This window comes from Myxocyprinus asiaticus, chromosome 22 (genome assembly GCF_019703515.2).
Source record: "Myxocyprinus asiaticus isolate MX2 ecotype Aquarium Trade chromosome 22, UBuf_Myxa_2, whole genome shotgun sequence".
Lineage (NCBI taxonomy): Eukaryota > Metazoa > Chordata > Actinopteri > Cypriniformes > Catostomidae > Myxocyprinus > Myxocyprinus asiaticus.
The window spans coordinates 20,272,161-20,288,878 of record NC_059365.1 but is presented as its reverse complement, the minus strand read 5'-3'; the positions used below and the strand labels follow the sequence as shown (position 1 = coordinate 20,288,878).

The 16,718-nt window shown below is 37.2% G+C and overlaps 1 protein-coding gene across 1 annotated transcript; it reads left to right on the top strand.

The window, feature by feature from the left end:
* The first annotated feature begins 2,474 nt into the window (after positions 1 to 2,474).
* On the top strand, positions 2,475 to 14,881 carry LOC127412561 (xaa-Pro aminopeptidase 2-like). Its single transcript, XM_051649011.1, has 21 exons — positions 2,475 to 2,610; positions 3,586 to 3,653; positions 5,836 to 5,946; positions 6,031 to 6,094; positions 6,231 to 6,335; positions 6,847 to 6,933; positions 7,768 to 7,911; positions 8,146 to 8,247; positions 8,354 to 8,435; positions 9,604 to 9,805; positions 10,527 to 10,616; positions 10,962 to 11,071; positions 11,348 to 11,425; positions 11,709 to 11,780; positions 11,893 to 11,953; positions 12,065 to 12,134; positions 12,290 to 12,394; positions 13,323 to 13,382; positions 13,471 to 13,547; positions 13,809 to 13,898; positions 14,186 to 14,881. The coding sequence occupies exons 1-21, from the start codon at positions 2,562 to 2,564 to the stop codon at positions 14,384 to 14,386; spliced, it is 2,028 nt and encodes a 675-aa protein (XP_051504971.1). The 5' UTR covers positions 2,475 to 2,561; the 3' UTR covers positions 14,387 to 14,881.
* Positions 14,882 to 16,718: the final 1,837 nt, after the last annotated feature.

The following is a 16,718-nucleotide window of genomic DNA, read 5'->3' as shown; positions in this document are numbered from 1 at the left end:
AAAGCCCTATTAAAGTATTAAAGTACCTTGTTCACTATATTACAAATCTTCTAAAACTATATGATAAAAAAGTGAATTGACAAAAAACAAAAGAAGAATGTAAAAGTGAAAGTGAAAGTGGAGATTCATGGTAAAAAATAAAATAAAAAATAAAGACTTAAAGGAATAGTTCACCCAAAAATGAAAATGTACTGATAATTTACTCGCCCTCAGGCGCTAGTTCGATCTGAGTTTCTTTCTTCATCAAAACAGAATAGATTTCATTTCAGGCCTCCTCCTTTAAACAATGCAAGTGAATGTACTCCATTTTTTGACGGTCCAAAATGCATATTTAGGGTGCATCAAAATAATCCACATGACTCCAGTCGACAAATAAAGATCTTCAGAACCCAAATGATTGATTATTTTTAGAAACAAAACAATACTTATATACTTTTTAACTACAAATGTTCACTTCCGTACATCTCTGTGACGTGCGCTCATGAGAGGGATGATGTAAGCTCGTTGCATGCGTCACGTGGAGGAGAAGGTAGGAAGCGCGTCATTGTTTACAAGAGAAACTTGCACAGAGCACAGACCAAGCGCAGTTCGCAAACCAAAACAGTCCTAAACAATTTCAAAACAATATAAAAAAAAACACATTTCCAAATAATAATAATAATAATAATAATAATAATAATAAAAATATAAACAATGACGTGCTTCCTGACTCCTCCTCCACGTGACGCATGACCTTACCAACAAGCTTACGTCACCTCTCATGAGCGCGCGTCACTGAGATGTATGGAAGTGAACATTTGTAGTTAAAAAGTATAGAAGTATTGTTTTGTTTCTAAAAATAATCAATCGTTTGGGTTCAGAAGAACTTTATTTGTCGACTGGAGTCGTGTGGATTATTTTGATGCACTCTAAATATGCATCAAAAAATGGAGTACATTCACTTGCATTGTTTAGAGGAGGGGGCCTGAAATGAAATCCTAAAAATCTTAAATTCCGGGCCAATTTGGTTGCTTAGGAGACCTGGCTGGAGTCACTCAGCACGCCCTGGGATTCGAACTAGCGAACTCCAGGGGTGGTAGCCAGTGTATTTTACCACTGAGCTACCACCCCTGGAGTTCGCTAGTTCGAATCCCAGGGCGTGCTGAGTGACTCCAGCCAGGTCTCCTAAGCAACCAAATTGGCCCGGTTGCTAGGGAGGGTAGAGTCACATGGGGCAACCTCCTCGTGCTTGCTATAATGTGGTTTGTTCTTGGTGGGGCGCATGGTGAATTGAGCGAGGATGCCGCGGTGGATGGCGTGAAGCCTCCACACGCGCTATGTCTCTGTGGCAACGCGCTCAACAAGCCACGTGATAAGATGCGCGGGTTGACTGTCTCAGACGCGGAGGCAACTGGGATTCATCCTCCACCACCTGGACTGAAGCAAAATCACTATGCGACCACCAGGACTTAGAGTGCATTGGGAATTGGGCATTCCAAATTGGGAGAAAAAGGGGGAAAATCCAAAAAAAAAAAATTCTGTTTTGATGAAGAAAAAACTCAGATACAACTTGGATGGCCTGAGGGTGAGTAAATTATCAGAAAATTTTCATTTTTGGGTGAACTATTCCTTTAAATATTGATCTATCGCTTCTGAAGACATGGATTTAAACTCTGGTGTCATATGGCTTACTTTTATGTGGCATTTATGTGATTTTTGGAGATTCAAAATTCTGGTCACCTTTCACTTGCAATAAATGGGCCTACTGAGCTGAGATATTCTTCTAAAAATCTTTGTTTGTGTTATGCAGAAGAAATAAAGTCATACACATCTGGGATGGCATGAGGGTGAGTAAATGATGAGAGAATTTTCATTTTTGGGTGAACTATCCCTTTAAGGCTTCAGATTCATCTGTCCCCATTTACTTTCTTTGTATGAAAATGAACAGTGTCAGCATTCTGCCTAACATCTCCTTTTGTGTTCCACAGAAGAAAGTCAAACATGTTTGAAATGACATGAGAGTGAGTAAAGTATGATATAATTTAAATTTTAAGGTGAACTGTCTCTTTAAGTGAGTACACAATAGTGTGAGATACATGTACAAAAGGGCCTTTGGACTTTCTTGAAAAACTTCCTGATCTCATTGCAGAACCTAGTCTGGCATTGGAAGGTGGAGTGAGCCTCATTTTGTGAGCTCAGAATGAGTTAGAAGAAGAGGGCAGTGTTGCAGAATTCAGTCTACGTAATATTACAGGAGATGTTGGCTATAATTTACTATGTGATCTGCAGTTGCTTTGCCATGCCTGGGTAAGTGCACTGTAAATTTAAACAAGCATATAGAGAAAGACGGGGGAGAGAGAGAGAGACACCATGATTTTATTGCAGGAGTAAAGATGAGAGTCGCAGCTAAAGTTCCTCCCCCTCTTTTTTTTGCACATGATTCTGCTCAGCATTCTCAAGATAATGCATGTAGTTTTAGATAGGGTATACACACCCTCATATACACACACATACAAAACAGAGACACTCGTGCCCCGCTGTCACACTCTGTGTGTGGATGTGCTTGGAGCAGATGGTCTAAAATGAGCTTCTTAGGCTGGATACTGGCTGTGTGTCTTGTGGTTCTTGGAGGTAAAACATATATATATATATATATATATATATATATATATATATATATACACTGTATATATAGGTCTATATCTGTGTGATGGCAATGTCATCTTGATGGTGTAACTATGAAAGTGAATGAGAGTGTCATGCACTGTCTGAGGAAGGCTTTCATTAAGGCAGTTTGAATTCACCATCTGTTGTTGTGTCATGCATGTTGGTTTATTCAAGGAAATATATTTGCATGCCATTAGTCTGAAGATGAATTCAGCAGCGAAATGTAATTTGTTTGCTGTTTTGCTATTCATTTAATATATAATCGAAAATAATTTTCTTAATCATTATTTTGACTTGTTTTCCAGTACAAATACAGTATCTAAACATCCTTAAAACAAGATAACTTTACTTGAGAAGCACAATAGCTTAAGATATTAAAACAGACATAACTTCATTTCCTAAATTTAAACATACCAAAATTTTGTACGATTTATACTTAAAACAAGAAAAAAAACTATTTGCTAATGGGGTAAGAAAAATAAACTTAATAAACTTAAAAAGATATTTTCGAAGAAAACAAGTCTTATTATCTTTACACAATTTTGCTTCTCAAGTAAATTTAAGCTTTTTTAAACTTTTTAAAAAGTTTATACTGGAAAACATGACATAAAACAAATGTGTGTACCTATGATTATTTAAGAGACTATGTTTAAAAATGTTCATTTATTCAGAGTATGATTATATACACTGTGTGTACTGTATTTGGCTTGTTCATATATTGTTTTGGAAAACTGTATGCATGTTTGTTATTATGCAGCTGTTAGTGTAGTTCCACTTGGAAAGTTTCAATCACACTGACACGTGACAACAGTCATCTTGGCTTGAGTGAGAGTATTATTTAGCCAAGAGTGTTCACCTTTGATCTCCAAATGTGCTGACAGTGAGTGAGAACATTTACAGTGTTGTCATTTGTGTGTTTCTTCTCACATTTCATTGCAGGCAGCAGACATGCAGTTCGGGCTGAAGAAGGGCCAGGCAGCGAGAGGAACTGTTCTGCAATTCCTCCGGTACTCTTATCCCAATGTATTCTTACTACTGTATGTTCTTTCTCTGCCTTTGTTTCTTGAGCCAGCACACTGCTAGGATCCATCTTTAGCAATCAGGAAACAGTACACAAAGAAAATAATCTGGCCTCTTAACGAAGAGATTATCTCCTCTGATAAGAGCACAGTTTTTAGGCCATGCATGCACACATCAAAATCTGATTCCAGTGCAGTGTGTGTTTTCCCTGTGGACATTCTTTCTTGTTCTGCTGCACAGAGAACACAATTAATAACAGTTTTCACTTGCTTGTAAATATATTTTTTTATCTTGATTAATTAAATGAAGTAAACTTCAGTTTGAGTAAAATGTGTATCCTGATGGATTCCAAACCACCTAGAGAATCTCTATGCACTACCAGTCAAAAGTTTGGATAAACTTCACTAAATAAATGTTTCTCGTGATCTTAAAAACCTTTCGATCTAAAGGCGTATAATTCAATGCTTAAAATTAGTTTTGTTTAAAATGATACAAAGCATCTCATGTGGCACCTCATGAAGTTGGTTAAGAGAATTCATGCCCAGAGTGTGCAGAGCTTAAATCTAGGCAAAAAGGGCTGCTTTATCCTCCTGAGACCCCACGTCCACATGTGTGGACATTACGTTTTGGCTTTGCTATAGGCTATGAATAACTTAATTTCATTTAAACCAACTGACCTCCGTTCAGGAGACTCTAGGCTGTCATTAAAGGGTTAAACTTTCGACACACTGAGTAATGTCACAAAACAACATGCCACTGATCTCAGCGGAGTTTTTTTTTTTTGGGAGAAAGGGCAAAAAAAATGCATCTACAACCTTATTAAGTTTTTACATTAAAATCTGTTTGAGTCAAAAGAGTAGAGTCTCTAGTTATATGTAATATGCCATTTTAAAAATGTAATCGATTTATCGCGAAACGGCACGCTGTTAAACATTTATGCATTTGGCAGATGCTTTTATCCAAAGCGACTTACAGTAAAGTACACTTATTACAGGGACAATACTCCTGGAGCAACCTGGAGTTAAGTGCCTTGCTCAAGGACACAATGGTGGTGGCAGTGGAGATCGAACCAGCAATATTATGCTTACCAGTTCTGTGTTTTAGCCCACTACACCACACCACCTCAATGACCATGTATGTGGGCTATAGGCTAATTTTACTTAAAACATCCCATATTCACTGAGCATTATCCCATTGAGAATGCATTTTAGGATGAAAATAAGGTGCATTTTAACCTGTTCTGAGACCAGCGCAGACAGAAAGCACACTGGAGGTTAAGTAATTCCCTAATTAGGGAGCAAGGGAGCATCCTATAGCTTTCCTATGCAGCCAAGTGCATTCACTCCTAACATCAGGTCAAAAGTTCAGTTTTAGGCTGCAGATGATGTTTGGACCACTCAACATGTTTGGCAGACATGGGACAATGGTAATCAGTACATAGATTCAGAATGTATCATGTATAATTTTATTTTAACATGGTTGGCAGTGATTGGATGATGCTGGTCATTACTTTGAATATGAATTATTTAAGCAAATTTCTAAAGTAATGTCTGTAATGTCTCAAAAACATGAATAACCAACACTCCTGGAAACATAATAAACAATATGATTTATAAAAAAAAAATATATAGAAAACTTTCTATAGCTTGGTATTATTTAAAATGTCACAGCTTAATCCCACTGTCCACATATGTGGACATACATTTTTTTAGAAAACCTTTTGCTCTAAAAATCTTCTTTTTTTTTTTTTTTTTGTATGTTTGTAGGGGCTACTAATTACAAATTAAAAAAGGGAAATTAAAAATGCACACAGCAGTCACACTCGGGTCTCAGGAGGTTAAAGAAGCTAAAACATAAAATAGTTTTGATTTGTTTAACATTTTGGTCACTGCATAATTGCCATACTTCCATTTGTGTTTTTTCATAGTTTTGGTGATTTAACTATTATGCTGGCATGTGGAAAAAAATAATAATAAAGAACAATTAGGTGTGTCCAATCTTTTGACTGATGTAAATGGGTTATAGTATTCATTGAATATGTTGAATATAATTGAAAATTCCTTTTTGTGAAATATTTAAAAACAGCACTTCTGAAATTATGATAGCTACAGTAAATACATTTAGTGTTCAGTAATGGTTAGATTAAATGGTTAATGCCTATTTTTGCAGTATCTGCCACCAACAGCTGTAAACACGACACTGAGGCTTTGTGATCTCAGGGCAGCCATGAGCCTGTTGAGTATCTCTGCCTACATCATACCTGCGACAGATGCTCATCTGGTACAAAACATCTCTTCTCTGTCAATCTATTCTATTCTCAGACAGTACCTTTGTCGCACTAACTTATTGTGACTTTATTGGCAGAGTGAGTATATCGCCCCCAGAGATGCGAGGTTGAGCTGGATGTCTGGTTTCACTGGCTCTGCAGGTGTTTTTCACAGCCAACTGACCATAATATACTGTAACTGTATCAGAATGCACATTATGTTTGTCACTTTATTTGTCATTGACAAATGACTCACTCCTGCCATCTATTATAACTAACAATAGTCTGTCTCTCCTAGGCACAGCAGTTGTTACTCAAAGCAAAGCAGTTTTGTGGACTGACAGCCGCTACTGGATTCAGGCAGAGAGACAAATGGACTGTAACTGGGAGCTAAAGCGAGATGGTGAGGAGCAAATTATGAGATCAAACAGTTAGGGAGAACCATGTTGAAAAGACTAGCATTGCTGGTCACCAGTATATGTTGTGTTTTGGATGCTGGTATGCTGTTGTCCCATTTCTTAACTAGCTTAACCAGCAAGTCTTCCTTTGTCAGCCATCTTCACCATCTACAGTTTATTGGTGCACAGTCTGTCCACCTGAAAGACCAGCACTAAGCAGCATAAACCAGCCTAAACAAGCAGGGGAATTTATGCAGTTCTAAGCTTGTCTTTTCAGGAGGGAAATCAGTGATTTTGACAAATACGTAGTTCATACTAGTCTAAATAAAGTAAAACAAGGAAGTGCAAAGATCTTGAAATATGTCTTCCAAGAATATTGAAAAAAGGTTTTTCCATTGATGAAAAAAAAAACTTTGTTTTATGATATTTTCTTCTGTTTTTTGTCTAAACTGACATCCACATTAACTGCTATCTGATTCTTTAACAATTTGTTGGTCTAACTCTACTGGATCATAGTCTCCATTCGCAGCATAACCAACTGGCTAATCAAAGAGATCCCTGAGGGAGATCAGGTTGGCTTCGACCCATTCCACTTCTCTGTAGGTAAGCACAGCCAATGAAACACTATCTTTCATAAAATGTAGTAAAAGTGAAGTGTGTAATTTTTTAGATGCTGAAATACTGTCTTCTATCCAAGTTAACTGTGTAGACTATATAGCACTATGGAATACTTGATTCAGATTGGTCAATCACAGCATTCCGTAGTCAAATGTTTTTTTATAATGACCTAAATTCAGTATGCAATATAAATTATTCAGTATAAATCAATATGCTAGTTCCATGTCTTGTTGCACTCTCTTGTCTCTTTCTTTTCACAAAATCCAATAATTTCAACTAAATTTAATATTTCATATGCAATTATTTAATAATTTTGTAAATAGCCATGTAATAAACAGAATAATATACAGCCAGTTGTTATCGGATGTCAGCCAGTTATTATCAGACACTGGACTTTACGATAATGCCCGACTGACAGTACATTAACTCTTATGTAAGCCATTCGTAGGTTTATTTCCCTGAAAATGTCAACGGAGTGGCTCTATGGCACTATCAAAACATTGCTTTGTTTGTGTAAGCAGCCCAACCAGTTCGACATGGCAATATTGGCTCAACTGATGGCATGGATTTAGTGTGGGACAATTTGTTTGTCCAACCAATGGAAAATGGAGTAGTGTTCAGAAAGTTTTTGAAAACAGTCATTATTTTTACCATTCTTTTTGGTGACGCTAGTGGTACAGAAATTACACGCTTCACCTTTAAGTAAGGTTTTTTTTTATTATTTCTTGAAAATTATGGCATAAGATGCAAGGTCTGTGAAATAAACTGATCAAATAACAAAGTCTCAAAGACTTAGGTCACTGTTGTTTGTCGCCGCAGACACATTTGCCGTCTACAACACCAACCTGGCTCCAGCGGGCCGGATCCTGAAGTCAATCCCTGATAACCTGGTTGATAAAATATGGACAGATCGGCCTCCTCTGCCTCCTGATAACCCCACACGCTTACCTGACAGTATCATCGGTGTGTGCATGTCTTATCACCATCACTTGACTGATAAGTGCAAGCAAGCAGGACAGAGTACCATAATAAAGCTCTTATTTAATCTTTAATGACAAGATATAACTTATATTAATGACCGTGATGGCTGTAGGCAGAGGGGATATTCCAATCTGATGTAAGTTAATGGAGCATTGCTAAGGTACTAAAGTCATGGAAGATAACTGTGTGCATGCTTGTGTTTGTTCGGCTGTTCAGAGAGGACCTGGCAGATGAAGGTTGACCAGATACGGGCCCAAATAAATGACAATCCATACAAGCCCACCGCTGTGCTGCTTTCAGCTTTGGATGAGACGGCATGTAAGCGTCCCACATTACAAAACAACGTTACCTCACGCAGGCTGTCTGTCAATGTCCTGAGGTGATTCTCGGATCAAAATATTTAAACGTGTGCCTCTATTTTCAGGGCTGTTTAATCTACGAGGCAACGACATCCCTTTCAATCCATTCTTCTATTCTTACACTCTGCTAACAATGGATGAAATATGGCAAGTTCAAATTTCCTCTGTTTCATATTAAAAGCACTTATATTGGCCTAAAAAGCCTTTAGACACTTAAGGAATTAAAGCTGTATAAATGTCTCTGCATAACAAAACACCAAAAATATCAAACCAAGTCCTATTTATTTTAAAGAAAGATAGCAGAACATTTCACTAAAAATAGTTTGGTCTCAAATAAATCAATAGATGTATTGTTCAAAATTAAAGGGACAGTTCACCCAAAAATTTAAATTCTCTTATCATTTACTGACTTTCCATCCCAGATGTGTATTCTTCTGCTGAACACAAACAAAGATTTTTAGAAGAATATTTCAGCTCTGTAGGTACTTTCAATGCAAGTGAATGGTGACGAGACCTTTGAAGCTCCAAAAATCACATAAAGGCAGCATAAAAGTAATCCACAGGACATATGGTTTAATATATGTTTTCTAAAGCGATGCAGTCACTTTAGGTGAGAAACAGATCAATATTTCAATCCTTTTTTACTATTTGTACTTTCACTTATGCGAAACGTTGTGAAAGTGAAAGTGGAGAATTTATAGTAAAAAAGGAATTAAATATTGATTTGTTTCTCATCAACACCTATCATATCACTTCTGAAAAGTTATTTGAATTACTTTTATGCTGCCTTTATGTGATTTTTGGAGCTTTAAAGGTCTGGTCACCATTCACTTGCTTTGTATGGACCTACAGAGCTTAAATATTCTTCTAAAAATCTTTGTTTGTGTTTTGCAGAAGAAAGAAAGTCATACACATCTGGGATGGCATGAGGGTGAGGAAATGACAAAAGAATTTTCATTTTTGGGTGAACTGGTCCTTTAATTATTTTGGATGTCAATTTAGTGGAACAGGTCCATAGTTAATGTGATGAACTACTCCTGTGGTTAAGCTCCTAGGACACCATTGTGAACTTGAGGAGAACTTGAAGAGAACATTTTGGGACAAGCTGGTGAAACTTTTAATTGCTCAAATGGCTCAGAAAGGTTAAGTCAGTTCTGGAAAAGCTCTAGCATCATTAACTTGCAGATACCCCATGGTTTGATATTTTATATCTATTGTAATCAAATTTAGACACTTTTAATTGTGACTTAAGAGTCCCAAAGTGCCCAACTTCTTCATTGTAGTTTGTGTAGTGTTAACTATTCTCCTTTCCCAGGATCTTTGTGCACACTGAGCGAATAACAGACGAGTTGAAGGAGTATCTGAATGTATCGTGCTACCAGGCCCACTGTGTGCAGCTGCTTGAGTACAGCTCTGTGCGCACATATCTGCAGACCTATCTACTTAAACCCAATGTGAGGGTGTGGGTGGGCACAGAGTACACCAACCAGGCCCTATATGAGCTCATTACTCCTGAGGTATGACTGGAATCCAAATTATAGAGTACTGGTGCAGTGTGGGCCAGAAGTCTTAGACCACTAGTGAAAATGCTATTTTGCTTTTTTCTAATGCTATCCGATTTCTTGCCAATTAGATTATCAGCATAACAATTTAAAAAGAGAGTGAAAAGCTTACATAAATTCCACAGTTTCTTAGGATCCATGTTATCCCAGCATGATTTGAGAATGTTCCAAACAGAAAAAGCATTTTGTGTGCTTTAATGGAAGCAAAGCAATCTGACCTTTCATATAAACGAGTTAACATGGTCAGTGTCAAAATTTGCTTATTTGATTAGTGACCTTGAAATCTTGCAAAATCATAATTTTTTTCTTTGTTTTACATTTTTTAATAACCTAAAATTTGCTGTGTATTTCAAGGTTTTAAATTAGATTTGTAAGCCTAGATTTTAAATTAGGTCTCATAGGCTACTTTTGGACCCCCAGGGTTTATCCATGTTAGCTTAGATACTCATACAGCACATAAACAGATATATTTGGGTAGGCTAATGACTCAGACTGTAACATAGATGTTAGTTGACATGGCTCTGCTGACCCAATGCAACTGTGCCGCTTACAATTTAATCCCAATTTTTATTATTAAAGTTTTTACATCTAAACTTTGTCAGTCCACCAAACTTAGACTATGAACAGATAAAGTGTGCATAATATTGGACCACTGAACTTTTTTTATCTCTTTAAGGAGAAACTATTGACTAGCACTTACTCTCTAGTGCTGACCACAAAAGCAGTGAAAGATGCGACAGAGCAGCGTATTCTCAAAGAGGCTCACGTAAGAGGACACATACACAATATTCTCCACAAATGACTTTTGTGAGATGCTCATAAACCTGATGGCTTCCAATACTAATCTTTTATCATTGTAATTTCTAGATTGAATGGCACTTTAACACATATTGTATGTTAGTTTTAGAAAATGTTTTCATTTAGGATTTGTTTTAGATTTTGTTAATGATAAAATTAGCAGGGACAAACATCTTTGTTCGGATGTTTTATAGCCAGACCACAGTTGGCTGCATTTGATTAAAACCCCCCGTCTGGCATCCGTCTGGTCTCTAGCCAGTGATTTTGTTCTTATCAGCTGCAATGGCTGAACATCCTCTCTGGCTCCCCGCAGGTGAGGGACGCAGTTGCAGTCATGCAGCTTCTGCTGTGGCTTGAGAAGAAAGTCCCCGAGGGCAAAGAGACGGAGCTTACGGCAGCACATTTCGTCGATCAGTGTCGCAGGTACAGAACAGCTGAGCTAAACTGTACGTCACTGATGATACCGCTCAAACAGAAAAACTGTTTCTGTTCCTTCAATATTAGTCATCTTGCTAAGCTTGTACTGCAGGCCTAACATAATTTGCAAGAGTAGAACTTGTTCTCGGATCAACAAAGGATGTTGATTCAGGAACATATCCTACATGTGTAAATCACTTTGTGCTATATTACAGCACTTTAAGTTAATTAAATTTTGTATTGATTTTTGACACACGCACACCCTTTACTCTGTATTGGCAGTAAGCAGAAGAACAGCAGAGGACCGAGTTTTGAGACCATTTCTGCAAGTGGACCTAATGCTGCTCTTGCCCACTATAGGTATTTAATTTTTTGTCTTTTCCCATCCTTCTGATAATGTTTTACTTTACTATTTGAATGAACAAGGAAATATTGGCAAAGTTAGGAATCAGCAGGGACCTGGCAATGTTACACTATATCAGAGATCCTACAAATGAAACAAGTTTTAGACATTCTTAGCTCATTCTGAGTTCTCACAAAATTTTGCAATTATTTTTCCCCCACCTTTATTAAATAGGTTATGCTACTACATACTGTAGTCATGCGTTTAGTCCTTTTAAGTCTTTTTTTAAATGTATTACAGTCCATCTAATGAAACTGCAAGAAAGCTTATGGTGGATGAGATGTATCTTGTTGACTCTGGAGGACAGTATCTGTGAGTGTCATGGTATTATTGTTTTTGTGCAAAACATGATACAGATGAAGCACATGCAAGCATTCTCTCTGATCTATGTTAACTGAATCAGAAATTTCATTTTGCCTTACAGGGATGGTACTACGGATATCACACGTACTGTGCACTGGGGTGTACCCACTGACTTTCAAAAGGTACTGAACAGCAGGCATAGGGAGATACTGATTATGCAGAGCATATTATTAGGCTTAAATTTAGAACACTAGGAAGAACACTCTTTTTTTCTCCCTGTCTTACTCTTAAAGGAGGCCTACACAAGGGTGCTCATGGGAAATATTGAAATTTCAAGAACCATCTTTCCTGCTGGAACTAGAGGTAAGATCTTTTACATTTCAATCACAATCTCCATTCAGGAACACACAACCATGTTATAATTCTTCCACAAGAGGGCCCCCTATCTGCAGCAGATTTTCCACGAAAGAACATGTGGTGTGCCGGCCACTCATTTGTGTTTTTAAACCCCATCCTAGGTGTGAATATGGAGATGCTGGGACGAAGGGCATTGTGGGAAATCGGTTTAAATTATGGTCACGGTACAGGTCATGGTGTGGGCAACTACTTTGGAGTCCATGAATGTAAGACTGATTCTGTAACATTATCTTTTTGTCCCAGTAATATTGCTATCTTGATGGATTTGTGTTGATCTAAAAGTAAAAAAACAAGTAAAGACTGGAACTATCGACTGGTCATTCTTTAATTCCGTCACTGATGCAATAGTCCCGAACTTCTACATCTAATGTGACTGCACTCAAACTAACTTCTTAAAGGTGAAGTGTCTAATTTTTCTTGTGTTAAAATACCTTCTCCTATCTCTGCTCAATATGCAGAGACAACAATAAGTAAGCCATTAGTAGGTTGATTCACCCATAAAATGTAAACACTGTGGCTATGTGGCACTTTTAAAACATTGCTCTGTTTGTTTGACTGTCCTGACCAGTCGTATATAGCAACATTGGCTTAACCAGTGGCATGAGTTTGGGGTGGGACTATTTGTTTGAACAACCAATGGGAGACAGGAAAGTGTTCAGGAAACCTGTTTAAAAACAGGCTCTGAAATTGCACGCTTCACCTTAAAGTCTTCAATTGACCACTATTGTTCTTTATTATTTCATCTTGACGCCAGCATACCTTTATTCTACAGACATGGTTACCTCTAAACCCAGACCAAAATGATCAATTGTAACTCCACCTAGAACTGTCAAGCTACATCCTCCAAATTTAGCACAGACCAGCAGACTGTTCTGCCTCGGGTTGCAATGTCTCTTCTAACTGATCGGACTTACCGTTTTCACACAACAGACAGATCTAAGTATATATCTGGCTGATGTTTATCTGTTTGGCTCTCTATATGATGGTCTGTCTGACTATCTCTCTAGCTAACTAGCTAGCTCCTTGTCTCACTGCAATGTCTGTATAACCATCAAACTAGTTTCAACTTTCAAGCGTCGAAATTTGTCTTGACAAATTTTACCTATCTATTTTATTCATTGTTTTCTCTCATAGGGCCCGTGGGATTTCAGTCCAATAATATTCCATTTCAAGAGGGAATGTTTACATCAATTGGTGAGGTGTCATTAGGCAGCTCATTATGATTGTCTTATTATGATAATAAATCTCTGTGAAAGTCTTACACTGAAAAACTCTCCTGTAGAACCTGGTTATTACAAGGAGAATGACTTTGGTATACGGATAGAGGACATCACTGTTACTATTCCAGCTACAACAAAGGTATATCGAAATATTTAGAGTCCAAAACTCTGTAAATTATGACATTCAGTGCAGCTAGCCAAGTACAGTGCCTAATTAAATATTAAAGGGATTGTTCACCCAAAAATGTAAATTATGGCATCATTTTATCACCCTCATGTTGTTCCAGACCCGTATGACTATCTTTCTTCTGTGAAACACAAAAGGAGATGTTATGAAATAATGCTTAAATTCACCAGTTTACCTGTTTGTAATAAACCCTTTTTCATCTTCTTCCTCTAGCATGGCAACAATTACCTGACTTTTGAAACCGTTTCACTGGTGCCTTATGACAGAAACCTAATAGACACATCTCTCCTTAGCCCTGAGCAGGTAATAAAACTACATCATTTTCATCTCTAATAAGATCTTTGTGTGAAGCGTTGAATTGCAGAGCAAACACGTATGCTGGTGTTGGTTTCCTTTCATTTGAAAAGTCCCCACAGATACATTTCAGTGGAACTACATCTTGAATTGTGCGGGAGGTTGTGGGTTAGCACATGTCTGCACATACAGTTGCTTAATTTTTATTTTTTAAATTGTCCAATACATGGCAATGATAAAAAAAATAAGCAGATCGTCTCTGCGGACCATGTTTAATTTGTTGTGTTGTCTTGCAGCTCCACTGGTTGAACACATACTATGAGACCATTCGCAGTGTGGTTGGTCCCGAGCTGGAAAAGCAGGGGCTGAAGGAGGAGCATGCCTGGATGATGAAGCACACATCACCCTTCCTTATAGCTGAATCCTCAGCTGTCATCTTCTCAGTTACACTGTTAGTAACAGCTCTGCCCTCTGCCTTACTGTATCTTCTGCTTTAAAAGACATGTGATGGAAGAATTTAAGACACTCCACTTTGCTCAAAACTATAGCCTCTGCTGCTACTGTGTGCTGGTAGGCCAGGTACGAACAGAAAAGCTCCACTGCTGAATATGCGGCCTAACATAAACTGTATTCTCTCTCTCTCTTTCTTTCTCTCCACCATTACTTCTCTTTGACCGGTTATTTTTTCAACAAGCTGTTTTAATTTACAGATTGACCAGACCAGATTGGATTTTTTAATTATGCAAATGACTAGGAAAGTTGACATAACACAATCACAGTTTTTTTGTGACCTAAGTTTGAACTTTTGTTAATATTGTATAGTATGTTTTATAGCATAGAGTTTTTGCTCATATCAAATTAACAAAGATAAGAATAAGATTAGGAATGAATAAATTGCATGTGTTTGTATGCTGGAAATACAGTATGATCAATGTATCAGAGACAATTATTGTTTATTTATAATTTATTAAAATAAGATTACTTTAGAACTACTTTATCCCTTCTACCTTTGATTTCTCTGTGTTTTGTGTATTCAGTTTCCATCTTAACATTTATGGTGCACTTTATAATAAGGTTGAATTCTTAAACATTAGTTAGCTACATTTGTTAACATCAACTAACAATGAACAACACTTGTTAAGTAAGGGATAATCCACGGCTAGGTGTGCGTTAATAAAATGTATATGCACTTCCCGCTTATACCATGGTCACTTGCCAGAATTTATTAGTTACAGCTGTCATAGATTTTTTACAGCGCAAATTTTTAAGGGAAGAATATAAAATAATGGTTAATTTATCTAAGGGCCATTAGATCTACAGCTTCGCTTGTTCTAAATCAGACACAGAGAAAAAGTAGTGCGACCACACACTTGGTCAAAACTGTGAATTTAAATGCACAGTCCAGAAATAATAATATCCACAGAATGTAGAGGGGTTGGCACTCCAGAGAAAATGTATTATTTATTTTTTTTATTTATTGTCATTTTCACATATATGTGGAAAAACCGACATCACAAACGTAGCAGTGACAGTATAAGTAGCACTTACTCTACGATAAGGGGAAACCCATTTAAAACACACTCTGGAACCTGCAGATTTGGACCGCTGAGACATCGATATGGTATCTATCGAGGTTGCATGATTGACTGAATTAATGAAATCGCAATTTTTCCTTGCACCATAGCGCTTCACTGCAAAAAAACAGCGCTACTCTTTCAGCGTTTGGGGGGGGACTCTATGGCTATAGGCGGCCCTTCAGCACATAACATACACATTACAGTTTAAATCATCTTGCATCACCTTGCCGAACAGCAAAAGACGCATTTAATAGGTCCTGATTTCCTTCTCTCACCCTTTGTGCAAAACAACATTAGCATTAGTTAATGCTTTATGAACTGATCATAAACAGTTGTATTTTTATAAATTAACTTGAATGCATAAATGCTGGTGAAAGTATTGTTCATTGTTAGTTCATGATAACTAATGCATTTACTACTGTTAACAAATAGAACTTCATTGTAAAGTGTTACCACAATTAATACCACATATTATAGGTGCCAAATGTATAGCAGGTATCCTTCTCCACTTAGAGAGAATAGTATCTAGACACCAGCAACACCTAACCTGACACGTAGTCTTACTGGCACCACATTCTTATTGGCACTTCTTGGTTTATTCTTGATAATTTTCATGTTTTGCTGACTGCTGATATTCACATATTACATCACAACATCTGGTTAACAAACAGATTGATGTCATGTCATATCTGTCTGCTTGCAATTACAAGACAGCACATGCACTTCATTATTGGTTGTCAACCAAAAAAAAAGAAAAAAAAATTTCCGAAATACATCCACGCAATGCATGGATTCATGGAATATTCCATAGGCCTACTCTATTGGTTTGAAACTATCACCTATTTGTGTAAGCACAAACACATCATGCATTACCTGCCTGTGTTTTGGAAAAGGCTAATAACATTTATTGATTGCAAGACTGTATGGTAAGGTAACAACTAAAGTATGTATAATTAAAGTGTCCCAGTGAAATCCAATGTGGTTATAATGTGTAAAGTACATGTGGCTATGGGAATGTATCCAAATTAATGGATACTTGTAATCATCGATCACTTGTAGTCATCAATCATTTAATCCACCAGAAGATTTTAGGTATTTCTAGCATAATTTATAGTGTTAAACTAATTACAGCCTTTTTCTCTCTTCTGTCTGCACTTTTATTGGCTTTCAGTAGCTATTCTTAATGAAGCCAAACCATAAATCAGTCTCTTTATTACCTCTCATTGTTTGCTGTAAGGCCACCTGTCATCCT